Source organism: Phyllopteryx taeniolatus, chromosome 7 (assembly GCF_024500385.1).
Source record: "Phyllopteryx taeniolatus isolate TA_2022b chromosome 7, UOR_Ptae_1.2, whole genome shotgun sequence".
NCBI lineage: Eukaryota > Metazoa > Chordata > Actinopteri > Syngnathiformes > Syngnathidae > Phyllopteryx > Phyllopteryx taeniolatus.
This window is the reverse complement of record NC_084508.1, coordinates 21,444,064-21,466,226: the sequence shown is the minus strand read 5'-3', so window position 1 is coordinate 21,466,226 and position 22,163 is coordinate 21,444,064. Positions and strand designations below refer to the sequence as shown.

Below are 22,163 nucleotides of genomic sequence, written 5' to 3'. Positions count from 1 at the left end.
CATGATTCGACAGAATGGCGGGATGTTTACGTCCAACCGTTCGTGCTACCACTAGATTCCTAGGCTACATAACATTTTATTGCCTGCTTGCGAGCCGTATTGTATTAAAACCACGTGAGCATACCTCAAGCAAGCCTTAAACGGACATCCTTTCCTCTCCTGAGCACCAGTGACCACCAACACATGTTTTCCCCCATTTTGTACAAAGTCAGCGCGCTCCACTCTTGTCATCGCCACGGTAACGAGTGTATCCGGTCGCATTTGAGTTGACAAGATAAAGCCCAATGATCGTAAAAAACGGGATGCGGTGGTATTGGAATACAAGATTTTATTTCAGTAGTCTGACAGCGCAATTGTGAAAGAGCAAATTTGTCTTGTAGTTTGATCCGGGCATTACGTGTTGTCTGTCTCAGACGTGTTGTCTGTTCCACACCGCCGGACATGTATTATTATTTTTTTTTAAATAACTATTAGCCGTCAGATATTTCCAATACTACGTCAAAAGACACGCGACAGGGCTAAAAATAAACAAGATTTTTGATTCAAATATACAGTGCATGCAGCGACGCGGAGTAAAGTCTTTTGCGGAGCAAATCAATGACGTCATTGATCGGATCGGTGAATTATGACATTAAAGCCGACCAGCATAAAATGCTAAATATCGGCCGATACCGATCACGCCGATAAAATCGATGTATAAAGTCTAATTTTAATACCTGTTTTATAATACTATGAGACAAAGCGTTTAAAGATAGGATGGGTCCAGTTATCAGTATAAAATAAATTTTAACAACAATGAATTGAACTTCCATATTAAATGGTAAAAAATTCACTGAACGTGCTTCATAAATGCAGAGCTTCATTACAGACAGATTTTACATTATAAGCATAGTGGAAGTGGCGCTGGAGTTGAAAAAAGGGACTTCTGGTGTCTGTTGATGAGTTTGCATGTGCTTATTTGGGTTTTGTCCAATACTCCGGCTTCTTCCCACATTCTGAAAATTACATGCATGTTAGGTTAACGGAAGGCTTATAAATTGTCCACACTGTAGGTATCACTGTTAGTGTAAAAGATTCTTTGTCTATATGTGCCCTGAAATCGGCAGGCGACCAGTCCAAGCTCTATAGAAGCTGGATGGATCTGTGGATGTTATGTACAGTATGTCCTTATGTACTACTGTACAGAGTCAGATGCATTCTTGCATCACAAGACCTGGGTAGATGACACACTCCACTCTCGAATCAGCCTCAAGAAACTTGGCTGTAGCCATGGCGTTCTTAAAGTGGCACTCCATGCGCAGATGCAATGTCTTCAGTCCACGGTTGACAAGAAAGCAGTCAAAAGGGGATGGCACACCTCCTAGAGCTAAAATGAAAAGACACGCATAAAGGGACAAAATCTTACAAACCATTTTACAAAGCCTCCTGTGCCGCAACATATTTGCTCTCATACTCTGACTCATTTGTGTTAGATGCCTGACAGATGTTTCCTTTCTGCCTGTAGGCAGTCCAAAGCATCATGGTGCTTGCTGCTGCTTCCCAGAGTTTCTTGCGGTGCTCTTTAACTACAGGTTGTAGAAAATCAAGCTAAACATTGATCTTTACTTGCATTTGTTCCATATTGTTGGTCCAACCAGTTCCATATTGTTATGTGTGTGTGCATTAGCTATACTGTACGTTGGGCTAGGTTGGTATTTGTGAATTTATGTCATGAAACTCTCACTTTAACGTGTGTTAACCTGTGGCATGCCAGTCATTACTAAGCAACTTGGTAATTTACCAAAAGCATGAGTTGAAATTGCTCAGTAATGTTTCTTTTTCTGCTAAGTAAGACTCTATGGCTATGTTCACACTGCAGGGCATGATGCCCTATTTGGATTTTTTTGTTCAAAACTGAGCTTTGCATGTAGTTGTTCACATTACAAAAACAAATGCAACTTCTTCTTTTGTCGAACAATTGTGACGTTATACGCCTTTTGATGACGTGTAGCTTGGAGGCGTGTGACGTGAGCCATCACATCGGACACATATCCGATTTATATCCACATATGAATAAGGCCTGCGTCAGATATAATTAAAAAAAATAAAATAAAATAAAATAAATTAATTAAAATCTGGAACTGTACTGTTTATACTGAAATGAAAAAATAAGATGCCTCACATTGGGGGGAATAAAATAAATAAATAAACAAAAAAAATAATAATAATCTGAATTGGCCTGCAGTGTAAACATAACCTATTTGTCCTTATGTGAGTAATGGCTGCCACATTATAGTAAAAAAGCCAGTAATGCTAACCGAAACAAAGATGTGCAGGTGAGTAACAGATCATTAAAAAAAACTCTGCGATGGACTGAATCTGCAATAAATCAACAGTTATATAGCGAGATTGTACGGTACATCAACTATAACGGTGAATGAATAACCGGTTTGGATTTTGTGAACACTATCACTTTTGGACCTTGACTTTTGTTGGGGGTACAACAGGACAGCTTTTTAACACTTTTCACAAATGTTTCACTAAGTCATGTTAGACAAGTTGATGTTTGCTGAGTTCATCATAATTGTTGACTTAAAAGAGAAGAGAGAATTTGTATTGTCATGAATATTAAAAAAAAAAAAAACATTTACCACTTCATAGTGAAGCAGACACTGGGGCGACATGTAGTGCCGAGGGAGTTTCAGGGTTTCAATGAATCACTCAAAGGCACCGCAGCCACAGGAGTGGGGAGTGATCTTAAGCACTCGGCCATGGCTACCCCAATGTGAGCTCTTTCCACTCACCATTCTGTAGAAACTTCAAGCGGTCATAGAGATCCTCTCGGTTGACTGACACCAGGCCCATAACTACGTCACTGTGACCTGCCGATCATACAAAAAACTGAATGTGGATCAATCCAGACAAGACAGTCAGCAAATATTTGACATTATACAGTAGGTTCAGATGGAGTGAATGACATGTTATGATCACAAGTATGAAGGTAATTTTAAAAACCCGACCCCCCTTCCCAAGTCCGGGTTAGGGGAGGGGAAAAAAACAAACAAAAAAAAACACTAAAGTCTACACCGGTATCACATAAATAAAACAAACACAAAATAAAAAAAAAAATAAACAACAGCTGGCGCTATAACCTCTAACTAAGGCTATTTCAACCAATCAAAAGCCTGAAGAAAGACATTCATGGAAAAAGGCTGACATTAGCAAATGTGTGTTGACTGAGTTAGGTAAGCCGAAAAACATACTGTGCTTGAATTTTTGGTTGACTTTTTAGGTTGTGGCAATATTTTCTGTATTAATGTGCAATCTATGATAAATATTGTGAAACACCAACAGTTATATTTTAAGTTTATTGCTTGAAAAAAACAGGAGACAAATGGACGGAACGCAAAACAAGGTCTCCTGAATAACAAGTCAGCTGCAGTCCAGCTAAGACTAAACACATGGAGTTGCCTCGTGATCACAAACATATAATTGTTTACAGTTACTTGGAACATGGGGTTCAAAATAACCTTGGATAATGAGTCACATTCAACTTACTGTTTAACTTTTATGCGGATGACACCTAGTTCTAGCTCTCCACCAAACCCACCGCCACTCTTCCTCCTTCCTGCCTTGAAGATTGCTTCGCTGATCGCAAACATTAGTTCTCATCTAACGTCCTACAGCTCAACAGTGATAAAACTGAAATCCTACTGATAGGTACCAACTCCACCATATTCAAAAGTTTTTCCATTAATAATACAACCCCAATTGCAATGAAGTTGGGATGTCGTGTTAAACAAATAAAAACAGAATACAATGATTTGCAAATCATGTTCAATCTATATTTAATTGAATACACTACAAAGAAAATATATTTAATGGTCAAACTGATAAACTTTATTGTTTTTGGCAAATAATCATTAACTTAGAATTTTATGGCTGCAACACATTCCAAAAAAGCTGGGACAGGGTCATGTTTACCACTGTGTTACATCACCTTTTCTTTTAACAACATTCAATAAACATTTTGGTTAGGTGGAATTCTTTCCCATTTTTGCTTGATGTACAGCTTCCGCTGTTCAACAGTCCGGGGTCTCAGTTGTCGTATTTTACGCTTCATAATGCGCCACACATTTTCAATGGGAGACAGGTCTGGACTGCAGGCAGGCCAGTCTAGTACCCGCACTCTTTTATTACGAAGCCACGCTGTTGAAACACGTGAAATAAGCAGTCTTCTCCTTGAAATAAGCAGGGGTGTCCATGAAAAAGACGTTGCTTGGATGGCAGCATATGTTTCTCCAAAACCTGTATGTATGTTTCAGCATTAATGGTGCCTTCACAGATGTGTAAGTTACCCATGCCATTGGCACTAACACAGCCCGATACGATCACAAATGCTGGCTTTTGAGTTGCACTTACGGATGTAGCGCCAAACTGTATTTACTGACATGATGTGATGTCAGATCCTGCCCAAGTGAAGGAGTTCAAATTTAGAGCTACCTGTACATGTTTTTCATTGGGCAAGGATGTTATCGCTGCCGTCAGGCCAAAACCCCCTATGTCCAGATTTGGGCAATTTCATTATTTTTCACAAATGTATAATATTGGTTAGTCCATGTGGGGCTATGTTATTTTTACTAATTATTCACCAATATAACTTGCTGAAAATGGCTTGCTCCCTATGACGATACAATGTTAATGGCTCAACAAACATGCTGCTTTTTTAAATTTTTTTATTCCTGGAATGTGATAGTATTGGAGATACGATGTTTTCGCCAGATTACAGCAATGTATAAAATAAAAACACCGGGTTTGGGAGGTCACCTGGTGGGTGACAGCTTTCCGGAAAGTTAATTTTCGGTGACCTCTAATGGAGTTTAAAAAAATATATAAAATTAACGAAATAAATAAACCTGCCATTCATGTAGCGATGCCATGAATGACAAATGTCACTTTTACAAGTTAAATGGCAAGTAGATAAACCTTACCTACCGTTCATATATTTGGTGGCTGAGTACATACAAATATCTGCTCCAAAAGACAAGGGTCGCTGAGAGAGGACACAAAGTAAGTGTTAATAAATCATCTTTTTTGCACACTAACTTTAAACTTCAGCTGAGTGAACCACATCTTATTGTCACACCTGGAAGTAGGCTGACATGAAGGTGTTGTCCACCACGACCACGATGTCTTTGTTATGATCGTGCACCAAGTCAGAACAGGCCCTAATGTCGACAACCTTCATTGTGGGATTAGTGGGTGTCTCTATCCAAACCATCTACACAAGCAACAACGACATCATGACAAAGCAGGTGAGGCAGGAATATGCTGCAAAACACACCGTTTATTCTAATGGTGCAAAAGGGTGTGTAATTGATGACAAAATCAATGGAAAACAATACACAGTTATGTACCACGCTTGTATACACCCGAAAGAAAAACGGCCGATTAAATAGTTGCGTAAACACAATCTTGTGTTTACGCAACTATTTAATTGGCCGTTAATTTGAAAACCTGCAGTACATACTGTATCTATTTTTTGTTTTGAAGAAAAAAAAAAATCATTTTCACCCAAGCCACTAATAGAGGAGATGACACAAAGCTGCTTCACCCTATCAGCTCCTCCAACATCTTACTGTATTTTTCCAAATTAGATTTTTTATATTTAGTGAATGCCAAAGTCATTTCCCGCGCTGACTCATTTGGTGGAGCACCAAAAATGACGTAGCAAAAACGATGGCATGGAAATGAGTAATTTTACCTCGAAATGGGTGGAGCGCGGCAGAACTTGTGTATTATAGCTTTAAGTTGGAAGGTGACCAAAGCTGAAACAGTATTCTCACTTACTTTAGTGTTGGGCTTCAGAGCCGCCTTGAGTAGCTCTAGTTTGGTACAATCAACTAGGGAGATTTGCAGCCCAAATTCAGCAGCAACTCTTTGGAAGTAGCGGTTTGTACCTTGTAAATTCACAAAGTATAAGTCACCACCTTACGAAATTTAATGGTAATTTTCTCGGAGCGTGCGTTGCGCGAGTACTCACCTCCATAAACATCATCCATGCAGATGATTCCGTCTCCTGCCTTCAGCATGTGAGTGATGGTCACTGTGGCAGCCAGCCCTGAAGCCACAGCAAGGCCTGCAGCAAAATAATGCAAACATCATGTGGATCAAGTCTTCAATTTCCATACAAACACAGTGGAACCTCAAAGGGAATTGCACCTGCTGTGGTACATTTTGGAGTGTAACCAAACTTTCTTGGAAAATATATCTCTAAATCCAGACAAAAACACAGACTTTGAACCACTATCGGAGATTATATCCCATGTGCATCAATTTAGCTAGTTTTCCTATAATTTGTTTGTTAAAATTTATTTATTAAGGTTAATTTGATATGTTTGTAAATAAAAACAATATTAGTGTAATGAACAATTTTGTACATTTAATGTTTTATTAAATAATTGGTTATTTATGGGCGGCACGGTGAACAACTGGTTAGCACGTCTGCCTCACAGTTCTGAGGACCCAGTTCAAATCCGGCCTTGCCTGTGTGGAGTTTGCATGTTCTCCCTGTGCCTGTGTGGGTTTTCTCCGGGTACTCCGGTTTCCTCCCACATCCCAAAAACATGGTTGATTGAAGACTCTAAATTGGCCGTAGGTGTGAATGTGAGTGCGAATGGTTGTTTACTCATATGTGCCCTACGATTGGGTGGCGACCAGTGTACACCGCCTATCGCCCTGAGTCAGCTGGGATAGGCTTCAGCACGCCCGCGACCCTAGTGAGGATAAGCGGTACGGAAAATGAATGAATGAATGCTTATTTAGGTGTATAATTAAATTCTTTATAAACAAAATGTAAAAATTATAACAGCTTTTACACCTTTTTTTTCCATCCACAAATGAGGATACTCGAGTAATACAATATTCGATAGCTGCATCCCTACATTCAATTCCCCCATTATATTGTTGTATTTTTATCGTTTTAAACCCTGCTTTGGGTCCCTGTGCAATAAACCTGCAAAAAAATTGCTCCTCAAAATTAAAAAGTTGCTCCTCAAATAAGGAAATGATTAGCAAAACTACTCCTAAAAGAAATACAATTCTTTGGAGCCTTGGCTTGGATGTTCCAATTAAGTCTACATGTGTACACATTGTCACACTTACAGTGCTTTGCCCCATCCAGCGCTGCCACGGCCTTCTCAAGACAGTCTCTTGTAGGGTTTCCACTGCGGCTATATTCATAGCCCTTTATAAAAAAAAAAATAACCATGCATTAAAAGAAATTTAAACAAAGCATGAACTTAAACTAAGCTTATCAGAGGATAAAGCAGTTCCTGTTGCACCAGTCTGCTGAAGAACCCTCAGAACAATGCATTCTTCAGTTTCACTTTTAACACTGAAACCAATTTACTTCCTGTATTAATTTACCAAAAGATTGTTGCAATGCATTTTCTCCTCAAGTGGCAGATTTGCCTTGGAAAGACAAATACTGAACAGTGAAAACTTGCGACTCTGCTCCAAATCAAAAACAGACACAACATTCTTTATGGTACAAAAACATCTCTTAGCTTGCCAGTCAAAAGCAATGTGTTGCAACATGCAAGTGAGGCACATTTTTTTGGTTTCTCTAATAAGTAACTGGATTATGCAATGCATTGTTATTGGTTCTATCCATATGTATTGGTTACAAAGAAAGTTGTGTAACTCTGCTTAAAAAAAATAAACGGAACAAAACAAACCAAAAACAAATTATAAAATCATACCAGTACAAGGGGTTCTCGCTTTACAGTCTGGATACATTATCCCATCACACAAGAAGGCACATTCAGGAACTAACATACTGTACTTACCCTAAAGTCTGGAAAACCCTTCTACCTATGTATAATGCATTTTTTTCAATGCATGATTTTGCTTCTACCCATATGATCAAAACATGAAGTATTATCTGTATTTTGTTAGCTGTTTTTCAAAGAATTAGTCTGAAGTGAAGCACTTTATTTGAACACGTAATCCTTTTTTTATTTACTCTCTCTTATTTTAAATTCACAGCTTGGCTTACCTCCTTAGGTTGCTGGCCCTGCAACCTGTCCTCGGATAAGCAGAGGAAAATGGATGGATGGATGGATGGACATTTACAGTCTAAAAGTATTTTTTATCCAAATATTTACTGTAATTATGACATTTCAAGTTTACCAATGGCGCACACTAAATAGTTTACGCAGCGGCACAAGAATACGTTGTCACTATGTGGTGCAAGAACGCAAGCTCAGTTACCACCGTACTTATCATATTTCATGTTTTATGTGTATGGCCTACAAGTGTTTACAAACACTTGGCATAGGTTAAAGATGAACTACAGCAGGGGTTCTCAAATTTAGAATTTTTCCAAGGACCCACTCATAATCCTGTGCCGAGTAAACATATCTGCCAAGTGTACCCTTAAATGCCACAGGACTTGAACATTTTGACCTAAATATTCATGACACGTTTAAAAGTGAACTTAAACAAATTTAATGTAAATTACATATTTGTCCACTGTCAGTAACTATAAATGCTGCGCACCTGCAATAATGTCAAATTTATGTTATGGTATGTCACTATCATATCAGAGTTGCTAATTGGTTCAAAGCTAAAGGAGGAGGAGTAATTACTTTTTAATTACTATGTCTGCTTTATGCTATGTATTTTTGCTTGTATTTATGCTTTGGCCCAGTAGTCCCGTAGGAATGCCCTTTTTTAAATGATACAAAACAATAATTTATTGCTAATTATTTTTGCAGACTCTCAAGCTACGGCTCAAGGACACCAGGGCTTCCGGGGAACGCAGTTTGAGAACCAGTGTACTACGGCGCGTTCCAACTTCAGCATAAATTGTGGTTAGATTGTAAACTGAGGAACCCCTGTACATATCACAAATGTGGATTCATGTCAAAGTGGTTACGGTTTGCTAAACAGAAGCTTGTACCACCTTGAAGCAAATCCCTGTGAACAGTGCCATGTGTGCAAAAGCAAAGTAGATAAACGAGTTCAGTTTATGAATTTCAAATACACTCAACAGTGTACAGACTTGAGCCTTCATCCCACAAGCCACATAATAGGCATTCTGACCATGTCTATAGGACGCGTGCCCCATGTAAAACGGGGGCACGCTTGTGGGGTCAAGCTTACCAGAGTTAAAAAAAAAAAACAATATCAAAGGTCAGTAAGCCAACAGAGGTGGGATGAGAATTTGGAACTATTAAATTGTGCCGGTTTGTGTACTGTTGTATTTTCATCATCTCTTCAAAGAGAGATGGAAATAAGACTTTTCCACTTGGAGAAAAAATAAAATAAAATAAAAAAATTAAACCTTTTTTTCCCCCCCTTTACTTTTGGATCGTTTTTACCCCTTTACTTTTGGATCGTTTTTACAGTAAGCATTTAAACAAGGCACATAGCAGAATGTCACCATTAAATTGTCGTTATTGTCTGAAGTACGACGTATCATCTGATATTAAACAATCATTGCATTGTTATGGACTTGAGAAGGACCTAGGAAGTCTAATTCAATCTGATGTGCCCCCCCTCAAAATAAAAATAAAAAAATAAAAACAAATTGACAGTCACGTTTATCTAATTGGGTAAAAGGAATATAATACTGCATTGTCTTTAAGGTAAGGCTGTACTTACGGAGTGCTTTCCGGGTTCGGTCTGTTTGAACGTGGTCGAGAGCGATATCGGTGGCACCACAGCCCTGGAAGTCCACTGCTCCGGCTCCTGGCCGACGTGGATGGCGTCGGTAGCGAACGACTTGAAGGCCGCCCCGAAGCCGGCGAACAAGTCGCTCCGGTCACCCTGAATGTGGTTCTCCATAGCCATGCGGTGCACTCTAACCAACCAGAAACCCGTCAAGTGGAAATGACAGCGTTATCCAAGCGATACACAATAGGAAGATCCCTTGTTTGTATACCGGTTCGACTTCTTCTCTTTCAGCCAATCAGCCTACGGCATCATGGAATACGCAGCGTCGATTGGCGGATTCTCAGGGGTGTCTAAAGCACGTGACCCCGCACGTTGTTGCAAGTGAAAAGCGGGAGAGCGCATGGCTGATGTAACGTTTCATGTCATGTGAATCATCTCTTGTCCTTTTATTAGAAGTTTGTAACTTCAGTTATTCTCAAATAAGGACTGCTTTAAACTAATAAAAAGCATTTGCTTAAAGCTAGAAGCTATGAGAAGCATTGAATCCGGTGGAACCTTTTGTCACCTGTCAGAGACAAATGTGGCTGCGCTTCCATCGATGTGCCGTAGGGGGAGGAAGTCCACCCATCCATTTTCTGTACCGCTTAATCAGTGTGATAGACTACACTGGCATAAATCATGTGTATTTACTGTAATGTGCCCAAATGACACCAGTTCCCAATAAAATTTATTATTACTCACATAGCCTTTTACGACACGAACTTTATTCTCGACGCTTCCTAAGAATTGTACCTAGGATATAAGAAAAATCCACTCTGCTTCTTTCCCAAATCAGCTGGGATAGGCTCAAGCTCACCCGCAACCAAAACAAGCATAAGCGGTCCAGAAAAACAATGGTTGGACAACAATCGTTTTTTTATTTTAATTTTTTAAAGAAATACATTTGATTATAGTTCACATTACTTGATATCTTAATGAATCAATACACTCTGGATTATTTATTACTGACCCGAATCATTTATGTATATATTTTTTTAAATCTTAAATACAATTTGCTAATTTGTTTTGATGGCCTCTCACCGTTAGTAACCTTTGCTGTGAACTCTCGCGATAACTTGATGGGAACGCCACCAGGCGAAGTCAACGAGAGGCGCTCGTGTTGTGCTGAAAGCAGCGATGGGAGAATAACGAGCTTTTCTTCCTTTTTACACACTAACCACTAAAAATGAGTTTGTGGCGTTTTGTTCTCGTAGCAAAGCCCCCCTTTCAAATGGTCTTTCATGTTCTTTTCTTCACATTGGTTGCTTAAAGACTTCCAGCTGGCGAATCGCATCAGTTGGCCCGGAGGGTCCTCGTCACCCTCTGCTCCCTTCACGTCAGCTCTTGAAAAAAAATGACCGGAGAAAAGATCCGATCTCTGCGGAAGGACCAAAGACCCAGTTCGGACGATGACTTGCTGGAACCGGACGAAGAGACAGCTACTGGGACGTTCACCGCCTCCAAGACGAACAACAAGAGCAGGGCGAGTCGAATCTTCAGCAACCACAAGTTGGTCAAGTCGGCGTCCACGCAGCAACAGCAGAAACCGAACCAACATGTCAATGCCAACAACACGCTGTCTTCAGCAGATGTCGTTGACGACAGCAACAAAAACCCCATTATCCGAGGTGGACAAGATTTTCCGGTCCACGAATGTGTGTTTAAAGGAGATGTGCGACGCCTTTCGTCGCTAATACGGACCCAAAACATATCCCAAAAGGACGTCCATGGTGAGTATAATAGCTGTGTGACACAAAACAAACACATTTTCAAGCTGTTCAAGTCCAAGCAAGCTTGCTTTTTTAGCCTTAAACCACTCACGTAAATGCACTGTAAACCTTTGTTTACAATGGATCACAGTGTTTTCAAAAACACACAAGTTACTTTGTTAAGATGGTCATTATTAGTTAAAAGAAAAACAGAAAAATCAACTATGCCCTGTTTTAATTTCTGACAACTGTCCAGCAACTTGGTTTGAAGTAGATTGTAGACTTCAGGAAGGTTACATGGTGAATAGTGGTTAGCACGATCGCATCACAGTCAAGTGGTTCTGGGTTTGAATTTTAGCTCAGTCCCTCCTGTGTGAAATGATGGAGAATCATTTGCCTAGGTAGACTTCAAACCAGCAAGTGCAGCACTTGGTTACTTTCAGATGTTTTTGTTGTTGTTTTTTTTTGCTTCCGGTGTGCCTTTTTACAGCCATTAACTAAACCTCCAGAACACCCTAATCAACATTCATTAAACCTTACATTTGGAAAAAACAGATTTTACTCTGTTGTTTTTTACTTGCATTGGTTTTCCTGGGTTCTCCGGCTTGCTCCCACCCTCCAAAAATATTAGCCATGTTAGCTTAATTAAAGACTCTAAATCATCCATAGTTGTGAAAGCGACTGTACTGTGAATGGTTATTTGTCTATACATGTCCTGTGATTACCTGGTGTGTACCCCAATTGTCACCCAAAGTTAGCTGGGATAGGCTTCAGTTCACCCGCAACCCAAATGAAGACAAGCACTATAGAAAATGGAGGGATGGATGTAAAAACACAGTGACACCGTACAGTTGACAAGCACTGTAATCTTGGGAAGCAATGTACCTCAAAAGTCACACAAAATCATGAACGGTTTACTCCCTCCTCATTTGTCTCAATAAAAATTGTGTTTAATTGTTTTAATGTACTTATATTGCTTTGGTTAACTTATTTTTACACTTGCTAGACAGTTTATAATATCACTTAAAACAGTGCCTGCACGGTTAATCAGTTAGATGATGGCGACAGTTTGATTGTGGAACCGATGAATTCAATTTACGAATGAGGACAAACAGTAGAGAAAATGGATGAATGGAATTGTTTTGAATGACTCCCTAAAATGGAAGTGGAATGGACTGTATTAGAAACAGCTCTCGGTATAATACAAATCTCATTATGTTCTTGCTCAAAGTGTTCAGTTTTGTGATGGCCAGAGTTGAGGAAGTTCAACATGACAGCAGCACCCAAATGGCAGGGGAAAGTCTGCTCAGATAAAAACAGGATTTCGGACCAAACGCACCCTTGTTGCTTTTGTCTGTACTGGAATGTGGCCCGTCCTCCTATCACACCTCAAACTACAGTACAACCGGGATCAGCCGTGTGTCTCTCTCTTTTGCTTTGGTGCTCCAACTCTTTTTTTCAATTGTCAAGCGTCCATGTGAATCTGTGACTGCAGCTCAGATTCCACTGCAATCGAGCTGAAACTTGACGCTCCCATCACATTACACAGGACGTTTACATTTACTAAACACTCAACATCTTCTCAGCGCAATTACTACCATTTGACGTTAAGTGTAGACGATGAATTCACATTGTGAGATTCAAGGTTGGACTCAACTCTTAAATTTCCCTTGAATCTACATTCTTCTAATGTATGCTTCCAGCTTTGTGGGAACTATTTGAGGAAGGCCCTTTTCTGTTCCAGCAAGACTCTGCCCCAGTTCACATAGCACAGTCCAGAAAGAGTTTGGTGTTAAGAGCTTCCCATCAAACACCTTTGGGATGAACTAGAACAGACATTTTCAGGAAGCCTGCCTCACAATTCAATCCAAACCTGCCTCAGGCAAAGTTAATTGAAGGCTAGGCCACTACTCGCTCCGTCTGTCTGCCGTGTTTGACCCTCTCATACTGATGTTTAGAATAATGATGTGCTAAACTTATACTATCATTTGCCATTGGAGTGGACATAAAAAAAAAAAAAAAGAATTGTCAGAAGATTCTGTGACAAACTCAATGAAACAAACATTTCATTTTCGTCATGTCCTTGTCTAAAGGGAGTAGCAATGTGACAAGAGTTCCCCAAAATGACAGTCTGTAAAAATGCTAAGTCTGGTTGGAATGGCCACTCCAACCTGAGTAGAACACCAACAATTTTGAAAATCGGACGATGGGTTCTGGAAAAACTGATTTTTTTTTCTGACAGAAAAAAATAGCTGTTTAGGGAACATTTTTGTGTGATATCACTTATAGAGAATCTGGCCCAAAAATGCCTTTAAGTTAGAGTAAAAAAAAACAACAAAACACATCGATCTGATCGGCTTGATCGGTATCGGATGACAATTAGCATTTTATGCTAATTGGCTGATAGGGTTTAATGTCATAATTCGCCGATCAATGACGTCATTGATCGGCTCCGCAGAAGACATTTACTCCGCCTCGCCGTCGTATGCAGTATATTTGAATCCAAAAGCTAGTTTATTTTTAGCCTTGTCGCATGTCTTTTGACGTCATTTACGATCACTGGGCTTTGTCAAATCAAACGTGACTGGATACACTCGTTAACACGGCCACACGACAACAACAATGGATCGCGCGTGTATTGTGTTGGTCAAAAAAGAACAAAATGGGGGAAAAAACATGTGGTGGTGGCGGTCACCGGTGCTCGGGAGAAGACGTTTGTTCAAGGATTGCTTGAGGTATGTTCATGTACTTTTAATAGGATACAGCTCACAAGCAGCCAACAAAACGTTATGTAGCCTAGCAAGCTAGTGCTAGCACGTACGGTTGTACGTAAACATGCCGGCGTCCTGTTGAATCATGCTCTAAAGTTTCGGTGTGTGTGGAGTAATTTAATTACAATAAAGTAATTTAAGTCCAGTAAGTTAGCACCCATTATTTCTGTCATGTTGTAATGTTGGTTTGACCTGACTGATTAGAATATATGACCTGACGAGAGAATATATTTGAAGCTACTCAGTATACAGTACACAGGTATATACAGTAAATGAACAAGTCATTTAAATAGCCACTTTAATCCATCTTGTGATCGGATCGGTGATTGGTTAGCATTTTATTATTATTTTTTTTTAAATCGGTGATCGGCCCCAAAAATCATGATCGTGTAAAGCCTATCAAAAAAGGATAACTTTAATTCTCAACATACAGTGGGTACGGAGAGTATTCAGACCCCCTTAAAAATTTCACTCTTTGTTATATTGTAGCCATTTGCTAAAATCATTTAAGTTCTTTTTTCCCTCCTCATGAATGTACACACAGCACCCCATATTGACAGAAAGAAACAGAATTGTTAAAATTTTTGCAGAGTTATTAAAAATAAAAAACTGAAATATCACATAGCCATAAGTATTCAGACCTTCTGCTCAGTATTTAGTAGAAGAACCCTTTTAAGCTAATGAGTCTTTTTGGGAATGACGCAACAAGTTTTTCATACCTGGATTTGGCGATCCTCCGCCATTCCTCCTTGCAGATCCTCTCCAGTTCTGTCAGGTTGGATAGTGAATGTTGGTGGACAGCCATTTTCAGGTCTCTCCAGAGATGCTCAATTGGGTTTAAGTCAGGGCTCCGACTGGGCCATTCAAAAACAGTCACGGAGTTGATCTGAAGCCACTCCTTCGTTATTTTAGCTATGTGCTTAGGCTCATTGTCTTGTTGGAAGGTGAACCTTCGGCCAGTCTGAGGTCCTGAGCACTCTGGAGAAGGTTTTCGTCTAGGATATCCCTGTACTTGGCTGTATTCATCTTCCCAGCTGAAAACACCCCCACAGCATGATGCTGCCACTACCATGCTTCACTGTTGGGACTGTATTGGACAGTTGATGAGCAGTGCCTTGTTTTCTCCACACATACTGCTTAGAATTAAGGCCAAAAAGTTCTATCTTGGTCTCATCAGACCAGAGAATCTTATTTCTCACCATCTTGGAGTCCTTCAGGTTTTATTTATTTATTTATTTTTTTTAAATAGCAAACTCCATGCATGCATGTGTCTTGCACTGAGGACAGGCTTCCGTCGGGCCACCCTGCCATAAAGCCCCAACTGCTAGAGGGCTGCAGTGATGGTTGACTTTGTAGAACTTTCTTCCATCTCCCGACTGCATCTCTGGAGATCAGCCACATTGATCTTTGGGTTCTTCTTTACCGCTCTCACCAAGGCTCTTCTCCCCTGATTGCTCAGTTTGGCCAGAGGGACAGCTCTAGTATGGGTTCTGGTCGTCCCGAACGTCTTCCGTTTAAGTATTATGGAGGCCACTGTGCTCTTAGGAAACTTAAGTGCAGCAGAATTTTTTTTGTAACCATGGCCAGATCTGTGCCTTGCCACAATTCTGTTTTTGAGCTCTTCAGACAGTTCCTTTGACCTCATGATTCCCATTTGCTCTGACATGCACTGTGAGCTGTAAGGTCTTATCTTGACAGGTGTGTGGCTTTCCTAATCAAGTCCAATCAGCATAATAAAACACAGCTGGACTCCCAATGAAGGTGTAGAACCAATACAAGGATGATCAGAAGAAATGGGCAGCACCGCAGTTAAATATGAGTGTCACAGAAAAGGGTCTGAATACTGGCTGTGTGATATTTCGTTTTTCTTTAATAAATCTGCAAAAATTTCAACTTTCGTTTTTTTCTGTCAATATGGGGTGCTGTGTGAACATTGAGGGCGTGGGGGGGGGGGGGGGGGGGGTTAAATTCCATCCATCCATTTTCTGAGCCGCTTCTCCTCACTAGGGTCGCGGGCGTGCTGGAGCCTATCCCAGCTGTCATCGGGCAGGAGGCGGGGTACACCCTGAACTGGTTGCCAGCCAATCACAGGGCACATCGAAACAAACAACCATTCGCACTCACAGTCATCCCTACGGGCAATTTAGAGTCTCCAATTAATGCATGTTTTTGGGATGTGGGAGGAAACCGGAGTGCCCGGAGAAAACCCACGCAGGCACGGGGAGAACATGCAAACTCCACACAGGCGGGGACGGGGATTGAACCCCGCACCTCAGAACTGTGAGGCTGACGCTCTAACCAGTCGGCCACCGTGCCGCCGGGGGGTTAAATTATTTTAGCAAATGGCTGCAATAGAACAAAGAGTGAAAAATTTAACGGGGTGTGAATACTTTCTGTACCTATTGTATCTCCTCAACTGTTTCGTTTCGTCTGCTATTTGGGAAACCCCTTCTGCGATTGGCTGACAAGTCGCAGTTAAAAATATCCACCAAAAGCTCGTACGAGCTATAAATCTGAGGGATTCTCCAAGTTGACGTTTAAAAATTACCGTGATGTTTAAAACAGTGTTCTCTTGCCCTAAAAACTCGACTTAGATATCGCAAATTGAATACTTTTTTCATGAGAAGAGCAGTGTGGGCAGTAGAATAGGTCATGTACCTTAGTCATAGTTTTTCATCAGATGGTGGACAACTGGTTAGCACATCTGCCTCACGGTTCTGAGGACCGGGGTTCAAATCCCGACCTCACCTGTGTGGCGTTTGCATGTTCTCCCCGTGCCTGCGTGGGTTTTCTCCGTGTACTCCGGTTTCCTCCCACATCCCAAAAACATGCATGGTAGGTTGATTGACAACTCTAAATTGCCCGTAGGTGTGAATGTGGTTGTTTGTTTATATGTGCCCTGCGATTGGCTGGCGACCAATTCAGGGTGTACCCCGCCTCTCGGCCAAAGATAGCTGGGATAGGCTCCAGCACACCCGCGACCTTAGTGAGGATAAGCGGTACGGAATTGATTTGTTATGGAGGATTTTAGAGCTGTTTGAAGGGATCCTTCCATGTTTTTTTTAGGAAATTACACAAAGATGGCTGCCACTTGTCACGTTACTAATGGAAGCTTGCATTTTCCTTAAAACCGCCAAGGTTTTGACAACTTGAAGGTAGAGTTTGCTCTTTTGAACCTGCTCGCAAGATTGAATGTAGCCTCATTTCAGTCCCCGCCCTTGTACCGTCACGTTTCTGCCCAAAGAAACGCCACAGTTTACTGCGTTTCTGTGTACGGCAGCTATATTGTTAGTATGGCTTATTCATGGTGGAATTGCCAAACATGTTCTCGGTTTGATGATGTATTTTTGGAAATGTACAATCAATTGAAAATACAAGCGAGGTGATCATCTTACCTGATGACCCGGTGAGAATGGTCACGTGAGTGAGCGGTGGTTTTCCAAGCCCAGCCATATGCAGCTGTCCGCGTATAGGACACCTTCTTTATGTACACAATATTGCCCAAAGTATTCGCTCACCCGCCTTGACTCATATATGACCTTAAGTGACGTCCCATTCCTAATCCATAGGCTTCATCACGTTGGTCCACTAAGACAAGGGCAGGCTAAACTGTTTTGGACTCACCCCACCCCAGACACCATCGTTTTGTCTCCAACTCCTTCCCTCTGGTAGGCGCTATCAAAAAAAAGAACACTAGGATGATTCACAAACTGAAGTGAAGTGTACTATTCTTCACTATAGCAGCTCTAGCCCTACCCCTGCTCATGAAATGAATGATTACTGTAATATGTCTTTCCTGAAACATCTGTCCATACAGTGTCTGAACACTTAAAGTTCCTGAGGTGATGTCTCTGCTGTTTGCTACAGCACTTTTGTACTTTTTATCATTATATTGGTAGAATGACGAGTTCTTATTGTCACCCACACTAGGGTTTGTGCGAAAGAGAACCTACTTACTCTGGAATGTGTTCGTCTGCTAATCCGAAAAGTTTAGAGAGTGCTGCATGGTTTTCCCTTGAGGGATGTGCCAATGCAAATTTTCCAAGAATTAATTTCTAGGAAGAACCCTTTGCACTTCAGTGTTTAGTTACTAATCTCTCTTAACAATTCTTTGTTAGATGCACTGTGCAGTTGTGTTACAGATGTACTTTTAAGTATATGAACAACATATAATTTTTCTACTCTGGTATAGTAACAATGCTTTTTCATTATTATATTTTGTGTTTTTGCCTTCTCCAGGAAACACACCATTGCATCTAGCTGTCATGATGGGGCACAAAGGTGAGTCAGTTACATTAAGCTTCACGTCATGTCTTCTGTTTGCGTTGTAGGATGGTCACACATTAAAGAATGCTGTGAAATGAATGAGTTTTCACAACAGATGACAAATCTAGGAATTTGTTGCATATTTATGTTACACCCCCCAGAATAACATTTAGTTTGATGTACATGATTAATATGTTATAGTCTATCAGGCAGACAGTATAAACTTGAAATGATTGAGGATGTCTTCATTTGACTTGCTGATGATGGACTGAAAGCCTGAGTGTAAAATATTAATTCACTGCCCTTTCGATTGTGCAAGTAGGCCGTGGAACGCACTGTTGAAAAATGCATCCTCCTTTTTTACAGCAGGGAACAATTCAAGCATAGTTACGCGTGCTGGACTTTACATTTGTTCTTCCAATGTAGCAGTTTGCAATTGATTCCACTTTTCCACCATTGCCTGAACAGAATTCACACAGCAGAGTAGTATTGGACACTGTGGAATAGATTTTACTAATGAGGTTGTCAGTCTCTTGCCTGAGCTGCTACCATGTCCTCAAGGGATGCTCAGATTAGACAGACGGAGGGCTACAGCATGACATCATACATACGGGGTGTGGCTGGTTGCTGTTGGAGAGAGTTGTTTTTGTCTGTGCACCCCTTTGTGTATCTTTATTAACTGCCCCACTCCAAACTCCTGGGATGTATATTAAGAATGAATGAACGAAAGCATTCAGTAAGTGCAGACTTCACTAAGGTTTAAGCATGTCCCCTTTCATAAGTTGAATGGCTACAATCATGAGCTTAATAGCTAAAAGAAGTAAAACAAACAAACAAAAAAAACTCATCTGAGATAGGATTCTACATATGCTCAAAAAGTTACAACTTGATCTGATGATCACTGACTGTATTATATAAACGATATATTATTTATATATATGTAAATGAGATTTTACAAAATGCTCAAACTGCATCAGCTCTGAGATTGCATTTTGTTCACATTGGATACAATTTAGCAGAGATATCAGATCAGTTTTTTATTTTTGCACATGATGAGTAATTTGGATTTTTTTTTTTTATGAATAGTATTGCTTTTCACCAAAATGTCAAGGGAACTTCCTCTGCATCTTTAAATACTGATACTGTATATCTGAAAAATATTAAACCAGGAGGTTGCATATAAATACAAATTAAAATAAGGCATAATCAATTCAATAACAATCAATTCCATAACAATCAAAACATAACGTCCTCGCCTCAGGTAGTAATAATAATATTTTTTAAAATTTGTTTCTTATACTGGATCTTAGCGCTGTAATGATTCTTGGTTGCCGATTCGATCTTTGTAGCACAAGCGTGAGCCTGAAACTGCATCCAGTAGTTGATTCTCCTCTTGTTTGCCCGAGTTTCCCCTCGAGAGTGCTCTGCTGTCGTTGTTAATGGCTGGCAAGCTAAGCTAAAGTAACCAGCTTGAAAGGCTTCAAACTGCACGGCGATTTGCCGTAAGTCACACATATGCATTCTTAATGATAATTTCTCACTGTCCTCCTCCTCATCTGTCATCCACCACAGAGACAGACATCTTAAACTTCAATAAAAATACTTGAAAAAAAAACAACACACATACTGTGGTGTCTTGACCTACCACTAGGGACACTACGGAAAGAAGTGACTAGATGTGGGATGTCGAAAAGGAAACGAAGAAGAAAAGAGACGACGAATAAGAAAGTAGCCTTGACAGTGCTAACTGTGGTGTGCTGAAAAATCAGGCGAAGTAAAGGTTTTGTTAGAAATACAGCACCTCCACATAAAGCCTGCCGTGCTTAAATCCAGTGTGTTATTTCCTAGTAGCAATACAACAGATTGATTACATTTTAAAACTTTTTTTATTTTTTATTTATTTTTTTTTACATCCGGAAGACTAACCTACTGAGTATAGATCAATCAAGTTGGATCGTAGGAATATAAATTGATATATCGATATAATTAATGAATCGTTACACCACTACTGGATTTTATTTTCATGACTTCACAATTGTTCAAATCAATCAATTACCTAAGTGAAAATTTGAGTAATATTTTGTATTTTGACTTATGTTCTTCAAAGGAAATTGGTGCAAAATGCCACACAGCAGGCCCAGAATATTAACATACATTTGCCTTGCCTGTGGGAGGGGCCATAGGGGTCGGGTGCAGTGTGAGCTGGGCGGTGGCCAAAGGTGATCCGATCCCCGGCTACAGAAGCTGGCCCTAGGGACGTGGAATGTCACCTCTCTGGCAGGGAAGGAGCCCGAGCTGGTGTGTGAGGTTGAGAAGTTCCGACTAGATATAGTCTCCACACAAGGCTCGGGCTCTGGTACCAGTCCTTTCAAGAGGGGTTGGACTCTGGAGTTGCCCACGGTGAGAGGCACCGAGCAGGTGTAGGTATACTTATTGCCCCCTGGCTCAGTCTGTACGTTGGGGTTCACCCCGGTGGACGAGAGGGTAGCCTCCCTCCACCTTCGGGTGGGGGGACGGGTCCTGACTGTTGTTTGTGCCTATGCACCAAACAGCAGTTCAGAGTACGCACCCTTTTTGGAGTCCTTAAAGGGGGTGCTGCAGAGCGCTCCCGCTGGGGACTCCATCGTTCTGCTGGGGGACTTCAATGCTCACGTGGCCAATGACAGTGAGACCTGGAAGGGCGTGATTGGGAGGAACGTCCCCCCCCCCCCCCCCCCCCCCCCCGATCAGAACCCGAGTGGTGTTCTGTTATTGGATTTCTGTACTCACCACGGATTGTCCATAACGAACACCATGTTCAAGCATAAGGGTGTCCACATGTGCACTTGGCACCAGGACACCCTAGGTCGTCGTTCGATGATCGACTTTGTGGTCGTGTCATCGGACTTGCAGCCGCATGTCTTGGACACTCGGGTGAAGAGAGGGTCGGAGCTGTCAACTGATCACCACCTGGTGGTGAGTTGGCGCTGATGGTGGGGGAAGATGCCAGTCCGACGTGGCAGGCCCAAACATATTGTGAGGGTCTGCTGAGAACGTCTGGCAGACCCCCCTGTCAGAAGGAGTTTCAACTCCCACCTCCGGCAGAACTTCACCCATGTCCTGGGGTGGAGGGGGACATTGAGTCCGATTGGACCCTGCTCCGTGCCTCTATTGCCGAGGCGGCTGACCGCAGCTGTGGCCGTAAGGTAGTCAGTGCCTGTCGTGGCAGCAATCCCCGAACCCGTTGGTGGAAACCAGCGGTGAGGGATGCCGTCAAGCTGAAGAAGGAGCCCTATCGGGCCTTTTTGGCCTGTGGGACTCCTGAGGCAGCTGATGGGTACCGGATGGCCAACCGGATTGCGGCTTTGGTGGTCGCTGAGGCAAAAACCCGGGCGTTTGGTGAGGCCATGGAGAACGACTCCCGGGCGAATTCTGAGGAAATTCTGGTCCACCATCTGGCGTCTCAGGAGGGGGAAGCATTGCACCATCAACACTATGTATAGTGGGGATGGGGCGCTGCTGACCTCGACTCGGGACGTTGTGAATCGGTGGGGAGAATACTTCGAAGACCTCCTCAATTCCACCGACACGTCTTGCCTTGAGGAAGCAGAGTCTGGGTTCTCTGAGGCGGGCTCGCCTATCTCTGGGGTTATTGAGCCTGCAGTGCTTCCCGTTTATGGGAATGGTGTAGTTTGCAAAATATGAGATCGATCAATGAATGGCTAAACTAGAAAAAAGC

The 22,163-nt window shown here is 41.4% G+C and overlaps 2 protein-coding genes across 13 annotated transcripts in view; one reads left to right on the top strand and one right to left on the bottom strand.

The window, feature by feature from the left end:
- LOC133480311 (cystathionine gamma-lyase-like) overlaps positions 1-9,923 on the bottom strand; it is a 47,849-nt gene extending 37,926 nt beyond the window's left edge. For 3 of the 10 annotated variants that reach the window (XM_061778110.1, XM_061778109.1, XM_061778111.1), the window contains exons 1-8: positions 9,649-9,922; positions 7,144-7,225; positions 6,023-6,118; positions 5,830-5,939; positions 5,126-5,260; positions 4,975-5,032; positions 2,784-2,861; positions 1,214-1,366 (exon numbers count right to left, since the gene is read on the bottom strand). In XM_061778110.1, the coding sequence (XP_061634094.1) occupies positions 1,214-1,366; positions 2,784-2,861; positions 4,975-5,032; positions 5,126-5,260; positions 5,830-5,939; positions 6,023-6,118; positions 7,144-7,225; positions 9,649-9,837 (901 nt within the window). In that variant the 5' untranslated portion in view covers positions 9,838-9,922. Of the gene's footprint in view, positions 1-1,213; positions 1,367-2,783; positions 2,862-4,974; positions 5,033-5,125; positions 5,261-5,829; positions 5,940-6,022; positions 6,119-7,143; positions 7,226-9,648 lie in introns of all 10 variants that reach the window. The other 7 variants (XM_061778114.1, XM_061778115.1, XM_061778112.1 and 4 more) reach the window with 4 other exon arrangements.
- An 809-nt stretch (positions 9,924-10,732) lies between these two features.
- The window catches only part of LOC133480991 (ankyrin repeat domain-containing protein 13C-like), a 41,964-nt gene continuing 30,533 nt past the window's right edge, over positions 10,733-22,163 (top strand). Inside the window, exons 1-3 of one of the 3 annotated variants that reach the window (XM_061779816.1) lie at positions 10,735-11,208; positions 11,289-11,429; positions 18,419-18,460. In XM_061779816.1, coding sequence (XP_061635800.1) covers positions 11,109-11,208; positions 11,289-11,429; positions 18,419-18,460 — 283 coding nt within the window. In that variant the 5' untranslated portion in view covers positions 10,735-11,108. Of the gene's footprint in view, positions 11,430-18,418; positions 18,461-22,163 lie in introns of all 3 variants that reach the window. The other 2 variants (XM_061779815.1, XM_061779814.1) reach the window with 2 other exon arrangements.